General features: G+C 35.5%; 2 protein-coding genes across 9 annotated transcripts in view; one reads left to right on the top strand and one right to left on the bottom strand.

Annotated features, from left to right (window-relative positions):
• Nucleotides 1-4,837: 4,837 nt before the first annotated feature.
• The window catches only part of TPR9 (Tetratricopeptide repeat (TPR)-like superfamily protein), a 32,935-nt gene continuing 19,267 nt past the window's right edge, over nt 4,838-18,505 (top strand). For 5 of the 8 annotated variants that reach the window (XM_088106619.1, XM_088106617.1, XM_088106612.1 and 2 more), the window contains exons 1-11: nt 4,838-5,027; nt 5,104-5,238; nt 6,848-6,934; nt 7,023-7,094; nt 7,574-7,778; nt 8,417-8,535; nt 12,662-13,051; nt 13,145-13,279; nt 13,503-13,643; nt 13,896-13,949; nt 14,854-15,009. In XM_088106619.1, coding sequence (XP_087962745.1) covers nt 4,899-5,027; nt 5,104-5,238; nt 6,848-6,934; nt 7,023-7,094; nt 7,574-7,778; nt 8,417-8,535; nt 12,662-13,051; nt 13,145-13,279; nt 13,503-13,643; nt 13,896-13,949; nt 14,854-15,009 — 1,623 coding nt within the window. In that variant the 5' untranslated portion in view covers nt 4,838-4,898. The remainder of the gene's footprint in view (nt 5,028-5,103; nt 5,239-6,847; nt 6,935-7,022; nt 7,095-7,573; nt 7,779-8,416; nt 8,536-12,661; nt 13,052-13,144; nt 13,280-13,502; nt 13,644-13,895; nt 13,950-14,853; nt 15,010-18,505) is intronic. The other 3 variants (XM_088106616.1, XM_088106613.1, XM_088106615.1) reach the window with 3 other exon arrangements.
• Nucleotides 16,188-17,337, bottom strand: LOC148203867 (uncharacterized). Its single transcript, XM_088106643.1, has 2 exons — nt 16,792-17,337; nt 16,188-16,577 (listed from the first exon to the last, which is right to left on the bottom strand). The coding sequence occupies exons 1-2, from the start codon at nt 17,227-17,229 to the stop codon at nt 16,188-16,190; spliced, it is 828 nt and encodes a 275-aa protein (XP_087962769.1). The 5' UTR covers nt 17,230-17,337.

The raw sequence follows: 18,505 nt of genomic DNA, 5'->3' as shown, positions 1-18,505 counted from the left end.
TGTGTGGTGTTGGGGTTTGGGTTGTATCAACAGGTGGTTGTAGATGTGTTGTTCTGGGAGGTTAATGTTGTCTAAGATACCAGAGTTATGATCCATGGTTCAAGTGAGAATGATCTAATCAACAAAGAGCGCGTGATTTCAGAAATTTGATTTGTTAGAATTTGCAATGCTTGATGAATTAATTAGTTTGTGATTTGTAAAGAAGTGCAATACAAGATGGAAGAGTCATTCTTGATTTTGGCTTAGGTGTTCCCTTTAAGCACCTTTCCTCTTCTTCCATTTTTTCCAAATTTGTTTTCCAGAAAAAAAAAGATATAAACAATTCTTCTCTTTAATGAATTTAATATATATTTTTAATTTAAAAAAAGTTATAAAAAATCAAAACAAGAATAAGAAGAAGTAAGTCCAAGTCATGTATTTATAAAAAAAATTATAAATACATCTAGAAAACCTAATTCATAAGGTATTTTTTAGAGCTATCAAAATGGGTCACAACCTGAGGGCCGACCCGGTCCACCACGGGTTTGAGCCGGGTTGGGTTTGAAAAAATTATATTTTTTTTATGCAGGTCAGATTTCAACCTGGCTCATTTAAACCCGGCTTATGCGGGTTGAACCCGTGGTAGGCCTGGTTGGCCCATCAACCCACCTACCTAATTTTATTTTATTAAATTTTAATTTTAATTTTATAAAAAAATATTTATTATTTTATTTATGTTTGAAAAAATTATTTAAGTTCCTTATTTTCAAAATTTATTAAACACCCATGTTGGGAGTGAAATTTGGGAGTAAAATTTGTTTATATTTGAATTATAGAAAGTTTGTAATTTTTTTTATTTAAATAAAATTGTAATTAAGTGAGTTAGTGAGCCAACTCGTTTACCCACCAACCCGTGGTGGGTCGGGCCGGGTTCGAATTTTTCTGGCTCGCTAATAAATGAGCTGGATTGGGTTGGCTCACTAAGTGACCAACCCGTGGTGGGCCGGGTCGGGTCAGGCCGGGTGGCCCGTTTTGACAACTCTAATATTTTTGATTTGAAAATACATGTTGGAAATTTGTTTCGGAATTTATTTTTATATTTTAGAATATTATTTTGGAAAGTATTTTCGACGAAAATATCTTTCAAAAGAAAAAAAATTCAAGTAGTATTTTGATTTTTTTTTTATATTTGGGAATATGTATTTTGAAAAGCATATATGTGCAACTGAAGCTTTATCTGCTTACAAGCATATAGTGAAGGAGAATTTATCTCCACTATGTTTGAAGAATTTTGTAGAAATTAAGGTAAGGTAATAAGCAAAATGGAGTTATTGAAAGAAAAATCAAAACCATAGTTCGTTATATATTGATTGAAAGACATGTTTCCAAAATATTTTGGTCTGAATCAACAAAATGGTATGTTCATGTTCTCAATAGAAATCCTATAATAACAATGTAGGACAAAACTTCTAAAGAATGGAGTGAAACCATGTGTTGATTATTTTTGGGTATTTAGATGTCTAGTTGATGTTCATACGCCAGACTAGTAGCAGATCAAGTTGGATGACAAGAGTAAGAGATGTGTCCTTCTTAGGGTTAGTGATGTATTAAAGACATACAAATTATTTGATCTAGTTAATAAAAAAATTATAATCATCATAAATGTAATATTTGAAGAATAGAAAATTTGGAATTTGAAGTAGAATGAAGAAGAAAATTAATAAGATATTTTATATTGGGGAAAACGAAGACTATTGAGTGACACCAACGAACAACCTAAAGATAATGAAGTAGAAAATGCGGAGCAACAATAAATAAAGATGCCAAATGCAAAAAATGTTGGAACAAACTTCAAACAATTTGAAGCCTACATTGAGCCTTATATTCCAGCACTTGAGATTCCAATTGAAGGGAGAGCTCGGAGGTGCAAGATAGAACCAATTTGGATGGTTGATTATGAAAAAGGATAAGGCTTATACAATGATGATAACGTAAATGTAATGCTAGTAATTGAAGATGGTATAATAACATTCAAAGAGGCTCGCAAAAGTAAGAAGTGGAAAGATGTAGTAATGAAATAAATGAAGTCAATAGAAAAGAACAAAACATGGGAGTTAATTGGCTTGCCAACAAGAGTAAAGCCGATAAGAGTAAAAAGGATATTCAAAACTAAACTCAAAGAAAATGGAAAAATCGACAAATTTAAAGCAAGACTAGTAGCAAAAAGATATGTACAACAACATAAAGTGGACTACATAGAAGTATTTGAACCAGTTGCCAAACTTGATACCATGGGCATAATACTTTCAATGGTTGCACAATATGGTTGGAGTATTTTCTAGTCAGATGTGAATAGTGTCTTTTTGCATGGAAAACTCAAAGATGAAATACATGTGCAACAACAAGTTGGTATTGTGAAGATAAATAAATAAGAGAAGGTGTACAGGTAGAAATCCATTGTATGTGATAGACGGGCCCAAGCCCAATTATCTTAGTGTAGTATTTCTTTTATTTTTATTAAAGCATGTGTAAAAGGTGTTAGGTATGTGATAGATAGGAGGGACTGTTAGTCTTATATATAGACATGCTACCACCTCTTGTAAGACACTTTGGGAATATTGAATTGCATTTATGTAGAGATGACTCCAGAACCAATTCACCCTTGAAAGTCAAGGCCGGAGAATCCAATGATTCTCCCCGGCCACCTTCCATTTACCACCTTACCATTCTATTTCATTTCCCATCAGATTTCACTTCTACACACAACCATTATTCTCACCAATCCGCTTGTGGCACGTCCCGCTTCATCCACATCTTCACGTTGTCCTTACAACACGTCTTCATTCACACTCAGTCTCGAAACCTCTTTCGAGCGTCACATTTCATTCGCGTAGCACCACATCTTGAGATATCCCTTGACCCAAACCCTATTTCCACTCTCTCTCCCCGACGACCGCCATTTTTGGTTTCACCCTCACCAAATCTCGACTCCATCTCGAATCCAAACCAAGGACAACCTCTTCCATCAGGTTTGTCTTCCACGAGAGCGCCTCCTCCATCAACCATTTTCCTCACAAATCCACCATCACAGCATCAAACCGTAAGCCTTTCTTCTACCTTTCAAACTCACTCGTGCAGACCTAACCCTCATCTGCTAGGGTTTACTCGAACCTTTCCCTTCTATGCCTCTTGACCGATTAGATCCTTGTTTACCTTCATCTCTATCGGTTAAATGCCTCGTCTCAGTGATTTCATTGATTGAAACTTTATTCTAGCACCATTTCACCTTCGATCTATGTTCTCCACCGATTAAACCCTCTCCTACCTCCATCCCTAAAGTTTCCACCGAACAAACCTCCAAACCTCCAAACCTAGGGTTCTTAGTTCTTCAGCTATTTCCACTGCCTCATTTGCTTCCTCTGCTTCTTTCCGCTGTGCATCAATGTCAAGGATGCCTCGAGGAGTCGAAATCGCTCAAGTTCCGTCTTCTCCTCGGAGCGTCGTCCATCAGTATGGTAAGTATTCAGTAACTTATATTGATGGATGAGTCAACTATTAAACCTACTTCGAATGTTGGTGTCAATGACAAAGAGGACTACATAACTCAGAATGAAGTTGAAAATGATAAGGAAAATGTTCAACTTAATAACAAAAAGGATAAGTCAACAACTTCTGATTCTTGAAAATATTTTCATAGGACTGGGGGTTGGTGATGATGGAAAGAGAGGGCAAGTTGTAACGGGTGCAACCAGAAATACATAATGGGTAGTAAAAAAGATATGGCATCCCCATTTGAAACTTCACATTAAAAATGTAGTAAAAATAAATGTGAAGCTGTGAGGTAAATGATTCTGGACGAGCACGAAAAGTTGAAAGCCAGAAAATAAGTTAAATGGTTTCCTATAAGATATGTGTAAATTTAATTATTCAGCCCGACAACTAGAGCCATAATATATTTCAATCAATTTCAGTTTGCTTTCATGTAAATTTCCATGCATATTAGATTTTATGACAAAATAAAAGAATCAAAACTTATGGACCAACTCATCAATCCGACAATCCACAGTCGAGTTGCAATTTTTAATCCATTTTCAATTGACAGGTCAGTCCGACTCGACCCATTTTAAGTGAGTTTATATCGACTCAAATTTAAACAAGTCCAATTAACTCATTTTGCCACCCGTAATTCATGCCCAAACCTATAGAATCTCAATGGTATTGGCTCAAAAGAATATTTAGATACTTGAAAAGGACCACTCACTTGACATATATTACAATAAAGGGGAAACAAACACAAATATAATTGTTTATACAGGTAATAGTTTTGTTGGAGACAGGAAAAATTCTTATGAATGTTTATTTTTCTTAGGGTCTTGAACACTTTCATAATCCTCTAAGAAGCAATAAAGGGGAAACAAACACAAATATAATTGTTTATACAGGTAATAGTTTTGTTGGAGACAGGAAAAATTCTTATGAATGTTTATTTTTCTTAGGGTCTTAATGATAACATTGAAGTTGAGCATATAATCACTGTATCTGTGCATGTCAATGCATTTAGATTGAAAAGGGAATAAAGAATCTTGATTTTAAAGAATAAAAAAATACTGTGGTTTTATGTGATAATTATTTAACCATCGAATTATCTAAAAATTCAACGTATCATAGAAGAACTAAATACACTGATGTTAAATTATATCTTTTTAGGATACCTTGTTAAGGATGAAAACATTAAATTGAGTTACTGCAACATTCAAAATTAAGTGACTGATATAATAATAAGTTGTCTATATTTCATGTCATTTCATTTTTTTTATTATCAATTTAATATAATCTTCTCATAAATGGGCACATAGACAGATGGAGTAAGAAACATAACAGTGTAAGACAGCGGGACTCTTGTCCGTGAGTAGCAGAAGATGGAGTCTCTGAAAGCAGCTATTCCAGAAAGCCTGAAGCGAGCGATAGGGGATAGCAATGTTGAAGATCTTCAAAGCACGTGCACTTTTCTTCATCGCTTCTTTCTCCACTTCGACCCATTTCACCAGGTAAACCACCTAAATCTTCTCTATTCCCAACCAATAATCCCTAATTTCTTGTTCCCACGTATTGCTGTGATTCCAGATTATCGCTCAACTGGCTGATCCAAAGTATGGTCTGTGCGGTAAGAGTAAGGAAGATGCCTTGAAATCCAAGCAGCTTGGTAATGAATGCTTCTCCAACGCAGATTATGCCAAGGCCTTGGACTGCTATACTCAGGTTTCCTCGTCTTTTGAAATTTATATTTTCCTTCAACTGTTCTCTCTCATGTAGGTGATTGGAACGTGCCGTTCTTTCATAGTCAAACACCTTTAATGAATTGGACTGCTTTAATGAATCAGTTCTTTACTTGACCCCTTTAGTAAACAAGTTCAGAACAGTTCGGAACTAGTGTGGATATTTTTGTTAGTTTGTAAAATCCGCTTCTGAAGTGCATTATGCAGTTGTTCTTTACTTCTACTTTTCAAAACATACACCTGTACATGATAGCATACACACATACCGGACTTGGGCAACTATAGGAGCTTTTGCTACCGCACATTGTTCATGGCAGCATCTCAAATAGCATTGTCAGAGATGATAACGGAACTACTAGTACCTGCAAGCAAGTTATTGTCCCGAAGTCATAAATTAAAAAACAAAAAGCATAAATTGAGGGTAGCAAATTTGGTAACATGACATATGAAGTTTGGACACTTTACACTTTATAAGCTATTTGCTTCCAAGTTCCAACATTCAAGTTACTTTAACAATGTTATCCATAGATCAAATTGTGGATTGAATTTTACATGACTGTCATGTGTGTACATAGGGTAGAGGTTTTGTGTAAATGTATTTCCATACTAATAAGTATTTTGTTGTAAGTTCTTTTCTTTCTAAGATGTAAAATAGAATAACTCAATCGAAGATTAATGATCATTCGATGGAATGCATTGTATGCCCCATAATAGGCTGCTCTCTTCTCTTTACTTGGAGTTAATGACCATTAATAGTTATTAATTTGACATCAAAAAAGAGTTCGACCCAATGTTTTCTGTCCTAGTGATACAGGGTTGAACGTTAGAAATATAAATGAAGATTGGGAATGATAAGCTTTCTGTTCTAGAAACAAAGGGCTCTAGAATTCATATAAGTATATACATTAGGAAAAGTGGGTGAAACTGTTAAGATGTCTTTGATGCTTCCTTCAATTTGTGAAGTTAATCTTGTTAATGTATGTACACTCTCTGTATTAGTAAGGTCCACAAGAAATTTACTTGACGTTAGAGTGTGTGAAAGGTTTGTAAAAAATGTGTTGATAGCATTCTTCATGTTATAACTGATTAAAAAAATACATGAAAAGTTAATTTATGAAATTTAGGGTTAGATAGGCTTGGCTGGCCTGAATAATAGGAAACAATTTTTTTGGGTTGTCTTGGAAAGAAATGGGATTCCATCATTCTTCCGATCAAATTTCGGTTCCCTTCGGACTGCTCGTTCTAGTGTAGATTACCTATCCGAGATTGGGAAGGTTACAATTCGTTTCCATCCCATCCAACAAAACATTTCTTAAAATAGTCACATTTTTTTTCCTTACTATTTTATCCTGATATAAAACATTTTTAAATCAGCCAAAGTGTAAGTCTATTATATGACATTGGGAACCAATTTTTTATTCTTGTTTTATTGTGTTTAAGTGAAGAAAACTTATTAATCATGCTCTATCAAAATAAAAGTAATAGAACAGATTTATAGTTTTTTTTTTTGTTTTTTTTTTAAGTTTGTTTGAACATACTGTCACTCATTCTTTATAAATATTCCTTACTTGCTCTTCTAATATGATGGATAGGCATTGCGCAAGGCTCCATTAGATGTTGGTGATATGAAAAGTAATCTTGTTGCAACATTATATATCAATCGAGCTACTGTATTGCATGTAAGTTCCATTTTAAATTTAGCCCTTAGTCCTTAACCATAATCACTAAAAATGAAAGACTTGACAATGCAGAGTATGTTTCCTGCAGAGAATGAGTCTTTTAGTAGAATGCTTGCGGGATTGCACTCATGCTCTTCAAATTTGTCCAAGCTACGCAAAGGTGAAAATCAGCTGCAGCAGTTACCTGTTTTTTCTGTGTTTAACTTTTATATGTAGTTATCCATCTTTATTGAACATGTTGAGTTCTTGCATTTGTACTAGGTTTGTTGTAATATGTGCAATAATGTTTGTAGATCAAGTCATTCATGAGTGGTTAAAAAGAAATTTCAATATCTTTTTACTCAGTACTTTGTAGTGTTGTGGAAGTGTACATAAATGAGTTTAGTAGCAAAAAGAGCATTTTCATTTCACTTTGCCTCATTGCGGTATCTGAAACTTTATTGGAGTTGTCATAGAATTTCTGTTATTAACGTGATATTTTTACATGATTTGTTTCTTCATCCTAATTAATCAATATTTGTTGTGGTGCAAATGATCTTTTTGAAATGTGAGATGTAGGTTGCTGTGGCAAAAAATATGGATGCGAACTTAAATTCTAGTTTCAGTTGTTCTTCTATTAATTTACTATTTTTTCCAAAGGCATGGTACAGGAGAGGTAAGGCAAATGCTTCATTAGGAAATTATAGAAATGCAATTTGCGACCTAAATGTGGCCAAGATTCTGGAACCTTCAATGGGTGGAAAGAGACAAATAGAAGGTGAACTGAAAATTCTTTTAGACCAATGCAAGAGCACAAGTGCGATGGTACAGATACAACATAAGGAGAACAGCTGCAATACTGTGGGTAAGAAGCTTTCCTTGTTTAGAACTTGAGCTGTAGACGCTAGTAAGTAACTATCTAGTTGGTCAGACATTGTTGACTGCAGTTTCATTATGCTTATAGCATTGAACTATGTTTAAAGTGACATCTTGCATTCTAAATTGTTAGATCATAAGCACAGGGTTTATTGTATAACTGTGTGAGTAACTTCTGTAGGAAGATTCTAGTATTCTCTAGCCAAGGTGTCTATTATAGGCTTTCTGTTATAGACTAATTTACTTGTGGAGTCAACACCTACGTACCCTAGATTCTTGATATGGGTATGATACAATAAACAGGGATATGGGATGTTCTTTAACAATCAAGATACTATGCGACTTACTTATGCCAACTAAAAATGCATGCATGTAGAACCAAATGAGGGGAAGCACCCTATGCAACAAAACTAGAATTAACGCATGAATAACAAAACTAGAATTAACGGATGAATAACAACTAAATTAACGCATGATATGGGTATGATCTTCTACTCTATCTATTTTAACTTCTTTCCTTTCTGTCATGTTCATGGGTCCCTTTTGTCACCTATCCTTGTATACACTGAAAGGACCTTGTTTTTCACACTTCCTGATATACTAAGATGGTAAAGTGCATTGTGGCAGGTGAGATGCCTCAAGTAAAGCTACAGTGTATCTCCATTCCTGATAAAGGAAGAGGCATGGTCTCATCATGTGTCATTTCACCGGGTTCTTTAGTTCATTCTGAAGAACCTTATGCTATGGTAATAAACAACTATATTCTCTGTATATTATCATTAAATTTATTATTAAGTCCAATTTTAGTGATGTTAATGGCTTCATTTTTTTCGAGTAGTGCTCAATATGTTTATTTAATGAAAGAGAGATCTGAACTTTTGGCAATATTCGTGTCTTTTTTTAATGAAATTAAGAACCAATTTGGGAAGACAATTAAAATCCTCAAAAGTGATAATGCTAAGGAATACTTTTCTGCAGCATTTTCTTCATTCTGATCTTCACAAGGAATTTTACACCAGTCAACATGTCCCCACACTCCACAACAAAATGGCATTGCAGAGAGAAAGAATAGGCATCTCATTGAAACTGCACGCTCCTTGATGTTGAATACTAATGTTCCTGTTCATCATTGGGGTGATGCAGTTCTTACTGCCGGTTTTCTAATCAATAGGATGCCTTCTTCCTCTCTTGAGAATATAGTCCCTCACTCTATCATTTTTCCAAATGACCCTCTTTACCATGTCTCTCCTCGTATATTTGGGTGTACTTGTTTTGTTCATAATGTTTCTCCAGGTCTTGATAAACTCTTTGCAAAAGCTATTAAGTGTGTCTTTTTGGGATACTCTCGCCTTCAGAAAGGGTATAAATGTTATTCTCCCTCAACCAAGAGGTATTATATGTCTGCTGATGTCACATTCTTTGAAGATACACCTTTTTTCTTGTCCTCCATGGAGGACCGCTCATTTGTTCAACAAATGTTTCCTCTACCATCATGTGATCCCTTGGTTATTCCTGCATCTTTACCTCAAACTCAAAATGCAAATGACATTGTTCCTCCACCTCTTCTCACATATCAGCGTCAGACACAATCTCAAACTCCAAACACTGAAGATCCTCGAGACTCAGATCCTCCTTCATCAGATTCCCAAACCATGGATCCTTCATCCTCTTCACCCTCTCTTGACTCAGATAATAATTGGCCTATTGCCCTTCGGAAAGGTATTCGCTCTACTCGTAATCCTTATCCTGTTTATAATTTTTTGAGTTATCATCGTTTGTCTCCTCCATATTTCTCCTTTGTTTCTTCCTTATCTTCCATTAAGGTTCCTAATAATGTTCATGAGGCACTTGGTCATCCTGGATGGCGACAAGCCATGATTGACGAAATGCAGGCACTTGAACAAAATGGCACTTGGGACCTTGTTACTCTTCCTCTTGGTAAGAAGCCTGTTGGTTGTAGATGGGTCTATGCTATTAAGGTTGGTCCTACTGGTGCAATTGATCGTCTTAAAGCTCGTCTGGTATCTAAGGGATATACTCAAGTCTATGGTCTCGACTATTGTGATACCTTTTCTCCTGTGGCTAAAACCAGTATTGTTCGTATTTTGCTTGCTCTGGCTGCCATTCGCCATTGGCTCCTTTACTAGTTGGACATTAAAAATGCCTTTCTTCATGGTGATTTAGAAGAAGAGATATACATGGAGCAACCTCCTGGGTTTGTTGCTCAGGGGGAGTCTGGGTTAGTTTGTAAATTACATTGTTCCCTTTATGGTTTGAAGCAATCACCTCGAGCTTGGTTTGGTAAATTTAGTCGGGTTGTGTAGAATTTTGGATTGAAACAATGTGAGGCGGATCATTCAGTATTTTATAGTCACTCTTCTCCTGATAAATGTGTTTATCTTATGGTCTATGTTGATGATATTGTCATTACAGGAAATGACGTCACTGGAATTGCTCAATTAAAGAATCATTTGGTCAACCACTTTGAAACCAAAGATCTGGGTCAGCTAAAATATTTCCTTGGTATTGAAGTGGCACAATCAAAGGAAGGTGTCATCATTTCACAAAGAAAATATGCTCTTGATATTTTGGAGGAAATAGGCCTGACAAATTGCAAGCCCATTGATAGTCCTATGGACTCAAATCAAAAGTTAATGAAAGACCAAGGTGAACTTTTCTCAGACCCAGAGAGATATAGAAGGCTTGTTGGAAAACTCATCTATCTTACCATAACAAGACCTGATCTTTCTTATCAGGTGGGAGTTGTAAGTCAATTTATGCAAAATCCACATGTTGATCATTGGAATGCAGTGATTCGCATTCTCAGATATGTAAAAAGGAACCCAGGACACGGATTGTTGTATGAGGACAAGGGAAGCACTCGTGTTGAGGGATATTGTGATGCAGATTGGGCTGGTTGTCTAATTGACAGAAGATCTACCTCAGGATATTGTGTTTTACTTGGAGGGAACCTTGTATCTTGGAAAAGTAAGAAACAAAGTGTTGTTGCTCGATCTAGTGCTGAAGCTGAGTATCGATCTATGGCTCTAACTACATGTGAACTTGTGTGGATTAGACAACTCCTTCAAGAGTTGAAATTTTGTGAAAATGAGCAGATGAAGTTGTACTGTGACAATCAAGCCGCCCTTCACATTGCCTCCAATCTAGTGTTTCATGAAAGAACAAAACACATAGAGATTGATTGTCATTTTATCAGAGAGAAGTTATTGTCAAAGGATCTTGTTACTGAGTTTGTCAACTCTAATGAACAACTCGCAGACATTCTGACCAAATCTCTAAGGGGGCCTAGAATTCAATTTATATGTTCCAAGCTTGGTGCATATGATCTATATGCTCCAGCTTGAGGGGGAGTGTTGAAGTATAATGTCATTATTTTATTATTAATACTTATGTTAGGGTTTTGTTAGGGGCTTCCCGCCTTTTTATCTTTCAGAACCACTGCTTCTATAAAAACAGCATACTGCTTGGTTTGGAAAGTTTAGCTCCATTGTTCAAAAAGTTGGGCTAAAACGTTGTGAAGCAGACCATTCAGTTTTTTACTGTCATTCTTCTCTTTGGAAATGTGTTTACTTAATAGTATATGTTGATTATATTGTCATTACAGGAAATGATGTTGTTGAAATATCTCAACTGAAAGAGTACTGTGTGTAGACATTTTCAAACCAAGGATCTTGGAAGTCTCAAATACTTCTTAGGCATTGAAGTAGCGCAATCAAAAGATGGAGTTGTAATCTTCCAAAGGAAGTATGCTCTTGATATATCACAAGAAACATGCATGATTGATTGCAGACAGGTAGACAGTCCCATAGACCCAAACCAAAAATTAAGGACAGGAGAAGGTGAATTATTCTCCGATCCAAAGAGGTATAGGAGGCTGGTTGGAAAACTGATTTATCTCACTATTACAAGGCCAGATCTATCCTTTGCAGTTGGAGTGATTAGTCCGTTCATGTAGGCTCCATGTGTTGACCATTGGAATGCTCTCATTCGCATTCTAAGGTATGTCAAAAATGCTCCCTGGCAAGGATTGTTATATGAAGATAAAGGACGCATTTAAGTCTCTGGGTATTGTGATGCAGATTGGGCAGGTTCGCCTATTGATAGACGGTTTACTACAAGATATTGTGTTTTTCTAGGAGGAAACATTATTTCATGGAAAAGTAAGAAACAAAAATGTAGTAGCTCAATCAACAGCCGAAGCCGAGTATAGGGCAATGACGTCACTAACATGTGAACTTATATGGGTAAAACAATTCCTTCAAGATCCATACTATGAAAATGTATTGCGACAATCTAGTTGCTCTCCAGATTGCATAAAATCCAATGTTTCACGAGAGGACTAAACATATAGAAATTGATTGTCATTTTGTTCGTGAAAAGTTGTTGACTAAAGAAATATGTACAGAGTTTATTGGGTCAAATGATCAACTTGCGGATGTTTTGACCATGTCATTAAGGGTTCCTCGGATTGAGTTTATTTGTTCCAAGCTTGGTACATACAATTTGTATGGTCTAGCTTGAGGGGGACTGTTAGGATATTTATCCTATTTATCATCATTATATTGTGTCAAGGGTTACCTATTTATCTTGATTATATTATGTCTAGGGTTACCTATTTATTACGATTATATTTGTCTAGAGTTACCTTATTTATCATGTACTCTTGTATCAATTTATCCTTATAAATAGAAGATTATGAGAGAGATCAATCAAGCTCTCTAGAATTATTTTGCAGTTTAATTCTCAAGTAGGTTAACAAATAAATTATCTCCCAATTCTTTATATATTTGTGTTTTGCTAGCAAAACAAACTTATTCTAGGAAGTTAACTTGATATTTTTTTATATTGTAGATAATTTTAAAGCAATGTCGGCAAACCCATTGCCATTATTGCCTGAATGATCTACCTGCTGATAGAGTTCCTTGTTTATCATGTTCAATACCATTGTATTGCTCCCACCAATGCCAGATACGAGCAGGTGGGCAAATGTTCAGGATTTACCCAGAAAAAAATGACACTTTTAAAAAAATGCCCAGTGATCTTGGAGAATATGCTTCTGAAGTTATCCAAAGCAATGATTCTGAACAAGAAATTGAGGATATTACTGAACATAAACATGAATGCCGAGGTGTACATTGGCCTGTGGTACTGCCATCTGAGATAGTTTTGGCTGGCCGAATACTAGCAAGGTTTTTGCTGAATAGCACGTCTGATAGTATTATAAACTTTGTGGAAAGGCTGGTATATTTTAAATGCATGTAGTTTTTGAGTTCAGTTCATTTTGTTGTGATTATATTATGACTAGCTGCATGCTTATGGCTTCTTCTTATGCAGGAGCTTTCTCATTGTTACAAACATATGTCATCTGAAAGCAAATTGGATTCACACATATATGCCATTGTATTGTTGTATTGTCTTCAACACTCATGTGGAACCATGTTTTCCATAGACGGAGTCTCCATATCACAGGTTCTTTTGTTACTCCTCTGTGTACATGCATGCACATGTGGATATGTCTATTTGTTCTTTGATTAATAACAAAAGTTACAAAACCATCATATGCCATGTGTTGGGCATCATTTTCCCAATACGTTGAAGCATTTGTTGAAAAATGTAATTCATGTTGTTGCTTTCTTGTATTTGAATTATTAAAATAATCATATTCTGGTTCCATAATTCTTTGTAAATGCAGGTTGTCATTATTATCTCTCAAATTAAAGTGAATTGTATGACCATTGTTCGTTTAAAATCAATTGATGCTCATGGACTATCAGGTCATTTTGGACAATTTCCATTAAAATCTGATGCACATTCAACTAGTAACGTGGAACAGGTAGAAATTTTGCCGCATGTCTTTTAAAGTATAATTGGATTAATGCATTGATTGCATAATTTACTTTGTCTTTCAATTACAAATTGCTACATTAGATTTGTTGAACTATTGATACCTTTAAGGTCCGTTTGGTGGACAGGATGTGAGAGAATAGGATATGATAACTATGCTACCCTATTGTAATATGATGTTTGTTTTATCAACAGGATCTGGTAACGTTATTTTGTCACATTTTATCTTGTGTCAATGTAGTGTATTTATTTTCCCAGGGGGAGCTATGTAGGGAGCTATGTTAAGTTTAAGAGGGTAGGATAAACTCTTTCTCCTCTCTTTCTATGGTATTCACACAAATTTTAATTATTATTGGCAATTAAAATATAAAATATATTTTTTAATATTAAAATATACTTTTAGGAAATTTTTTTACATCACAATATTAATTTTACAGAACTTATATAATTTATTTATAATTTGACGCAAAAGTAACTATATAAATAAAATAAAATTTTGTATAAAATTTATACGATAATAGACATCATAATTTTTTATTTAACATATTATATGTATTTATTTTTATAATTACTGTGGCACGTAAATTTAAATTATATTATTTATTAGAATATTAAATTAATTAATAATAACTTAAATATTTTTAAGATTTTAAAATGTTATATAATTTTTTATATTATAAAAAATAGTTATAGAAATAAAATATAATGTTGTATAGTTTATTTCATTTTCTTAATAATTTTCATAGTTATAAAAGTTTTAAATCAAAAGTCAATTTTAAGAAATCATGTGAAATTTTAATGAATAATTGCCTTTTAAATATAATTATATCGTATTATTTAATGTTATATTGTGTGTGCACCAAATACTGTATATGATTATAATTATGTTAATATCCTATTATGTTCTTGCGTAATCATATCATATCCATCAAAAATAGCACCAAAAATTGTGCTTGACATTATTTTTGATTGGTTGACACTTTAAAAATATTTACACTGACAATAGATAGAAATTAAACTCATGGCTTTATTTGCATCATTTTCTTTTTTGATATACTTGTTTTCTTTTGCTGTATTTACTTGTGAATATTATTGCAAGTCAAACAATTGTAATTATGACATTGCTGGTGATGGTAATCTTTTCTTAGTGACTATTATATCCTTGGTGATTCTAAGTCATAATATGTTATTTCTCGTAGGTCAGAGTGGGTAAAGCTATCTATAAAGCTGCCAGTTTATTTAACCATTCTTGCCGACCAAATGCTCATGCATATTTTCTTTCACGCACTCTTTACCTACGAATCACACATGGTGTAGCAGCTGGTTGTCAGCTAGAACTGTCTTATGGTCCACAGGTATTGGAAATTAAAAGTTGTATTGAAGATTTTCTGGTTAGTTTTGTTTGAAACTTTTGAAGTATGTCTATATTCTTATTCTTTTCCTTTATAAAGATTTTCAGTGATCAAACATCCTTAAAGCTTAAGCTGTTAGAGAGTAGTTTTATTTTCATCTCTAACATTCCTCCTCAAACAAATTCCCTTTGTGCTTGAGCCATTGAGGACAAGGGCCCACCAAACTATGTACTGAAATATTAATTTAATTAGAATAAGGGTTGCATGGATCGAGCTATTTACAACTTAATTTAAGAGGCTCTGTTGCCTATCAAGAAACCAATTCCAAAAGTGAGAGAAAAGAAGGATCATGAATTTTCCTATGGATTTGAGGGCAAACTGTTGAAGTATAATGTCTTTATTATTATTAATATTTATGTTAGGGTTGTCTTAGGGGCTTCCAGCCCTTTTACTTTTCAGAACTACTGTCTCCTATAAATACAGTAGTAAGTTGTATAAGGTTTTCTTAGTGAAACCCCAAACTATGTTTTTATTTCATTGAAAAATGATTGGAAAATAGGAAACAACTCAGAACGATTAAAAACAACCAAGTACATTTGGAATAGTCATCAATAAAGGTAACAAAATACTGAAAACCTAAAGTGGACTTAAGACGACTACCCCAAATATCAGAATGAACCAATGAAAAAGGGGACGACGCTCGTTGTGAGACACTACGAGGAAAGGAACTACGAGTATGCTTTCCTAACTGACAAGACTCACATGACAAACTTGATAATTTCGACAACCTCGGGACAAGTTGTTGCAGTTTGGCAAGACTAGGATGACCTAACTGAGCATGAAGAAGGGATGGTGACTCCATGATTACGCCAACATGTGGAGAAGGGCGGAGATGATATAGGCCATGAGACTCACATCCTGTGCCAATCATGTTTTTCGAACTCCGGTCCTGCAACCAAACAAAATCTTTAGTAAATGAAATAACATAATTAAGGGTATGAGTTAGACGACTTACGGACAATAAGTTGAAGGGAAACCCAGGGACATAAAGTACATGATCAATGGATATGGACGGAAAAATATAAACAGTACCAACACCATGAGATGAGACTCTAGACCCATCAGCCATTGTTATCGAGGGTAAATTATTCGGACATGACAAGGAAGAAAACAAGGACTTGTTACCAGTGATATGACCGGTGGCAGCTGAGGGAGTGAAAGTGAGTCAGACCAACAAAAAGTGTACCTGTACGTGCAACAGATGCAGATGTAGTGGAACTAGAGTGCTGACGATCCTCATACCATCTAAGAAATTCGTTAAAGATTGCAGGGTTTTCTACAGTATTAGATGAAGTAGGATGGTCTGCAGACGGTGATCGGGGAGGTGGATCAGAATTAGCCATTGCTACAGGTCGAGGAGGACGTCCATGAAGCGCATAACATCTATCAATTTTGTGGCCTAACTTGCCACATTGGTCACATTTTGGACGTCCTTTACTTGGCTTGCGAGACCGACTTCGATCATCACGTTGGGCAGCCATAACTGAGGAATCATCAGTATGAGGAGATGTCTGGTTTGCTCGGTATACGCAAAAGAGCAGAACAAGTAGAAGTAAAGTTGGGTATGACAGGAGAACCCAAAATCTGATCACGGACATGAGAGACATCATCAGAGAGTCCGTATAATGCCAACAACATGAAGAAATTTGATCGTTGTTCCAGTTCTTCAGCAGAAGTAGAAGCAGGAGGTAATATCTCATTATAATCATGAAGAAGGGCATGAACTTTACCCAAATATTCTGCCATGGGACCAGGACTGCGCAGACCAATAACAGTTAATAGGTCCTGACAAACACCATAAAGACGCTGAGTGTCATTTGTGTATAACAACTTCACTTGTGCCCATACTTCTGAATATGTTTCATATGATCGAAACATTTGTTTTAGTGAGGAGTGAATGGTGGACTTTATAACAATGCATAACTGGGCATCATTTGTCATCCAGCGGGAAGTGTCATCTGTGGTAGCAGTAGTCACATTTTGAGTAAGGTGATCTAAGTACCCCTGACTCTTCAACCAAAGCTTGATGTCGGACGCCCATGTTGCATAATTTGTGCCATCTAACTTGTCAATGGACAAGTGTACATTCACATAATTGGTGTATATTGAGGGATCAGAAGATGAGCCACCAAGAGAGGTGTTTGTAGACAAGGAAGACGCCATGGAGAGGGAGAAACCCTAAAAATCCAAAGTGTTCCAATTGACGCAACGACCACAAATCCAGAAAGAGGGCAAGGAGGCAATCACGACGGTTCTGATCGGTGGCGGAACTTTCCGGCGACGCGGCGGCACGCGCGGGGAGAAGCGACAGTGCCGGTGACTGTTGTAGCTGTGAGTGGCGGCGCGTGGGTGGTCCGTTCGCCGCGATCTTTGCACCACGGTGGTCGTCCGGTCGAGACGATTTCGATGGTTTGGTCGTCGGTCGATTCCGGAATTCCAGCGGCGACGACGACGGCGGCGACAACGGTGGTAATGTGTGCCGGAGACCGTGGAGTTGGCTGAAACTAATCCTATGCCCTAGATACCATGTGAGAAATAGAGAAGATTGGGAGAAATATCCCTTGTGTCTTTTGCATACACATAGGGTAGTTTATTTATAATGTAAGATATGGGTCAAGGCCCTTAATACAGAATGGGCTGAGCCCAATTAACATAAACACACATCTTAACATCTAACATTACTAGAGAGAGATTATTGTCAAAGGATCTTTTTACTGAGTTTGTCAACTCTAATGAAGAACTCGCAGACATTATGACCAAATCTCTAAGGGGGCCTAAAATTCAATTTATATGTTCCAAGCTTGGTGCATATGATCTATATGCTCCAGGTTGAGGGGGAGTGTTGAAGTATAATGTCTTTATTATTATTAATATTTATGTTAGGGTTGTGTTAGGGGCTTCCAGCCCTTTTACTTTTCAGAACTACTGTCTCCTATAAATATAGTAGTAAGTTGTATCAGGTTTTCTTTGTGAAATATAAGACTTTTCATCTTCTCTCAACTCTTCTCTTGAAACTTTTGCTCATATAAGCAAAATTGAGGCTTGGAATAATATAATATTTGGTTTGTATCATCATGTATTACAATAAAGAAACATCTATTAGACAATTAAAAATAATAGAGGCATGTTTTATTATACTAATCAAACCTATTTTGTACTTGTAATCACACATCCTATGTGAGGTTCCTTTGTTCAGGAGACCAAACAGAACACTCTCTTCTCACAATAACACTCGAAACAGCAAAAGATGAAAATATGTGTATGTATATTATTGAATTTGTAATGTATATTAAGAGAAATACAATTATACGTCCCAAGGAAGCCTCCCTTCCTTCACTGGAAAATGTCTGGTCTATACCCAGAAGGAAAATATCTGATAATCCCCTTCTCCCTCTATTCTGTTTCTTATTTATACTGTCTCTCTCTACTAACAAACTAT

The sequence above is a fragment of the Vigna umbellata genome, chromosome 2 (assembly GCF_029865625.1).
Source record: "Vigna umbellata cultivar VRB3 chromosome 2, Vumbellata_1.0, whole genome shotgun sequence".
Classification (NCBI taxonomy): Eukaryota; Viridiplantae; Streptophyta; class Magnoliopsida; order Fabales; family Fabaceae; genus Vigna; species Vigna umbellata.
Note: the sequence above shows the minus strand (reverse complement) of the source record. Positions and strands in the feature narration are given on the sequence as shown.

Coding starts and splice junctions, on each gene's coding strand:
- LOC148203867 (XM_088106643.1), bottom strand. CDS start 17,229: ATGGCGTCTTCCTTGTCTACAAACACCTCTCTTGGTGGCTCATCTTCT. Junction 16,578..16,791: donor TGGCAGAATATTTGGGTAAA/GTTCATGCCCTT, acceptor CGAGCAAACCAG/ACATCTCCTCATACTGATGA.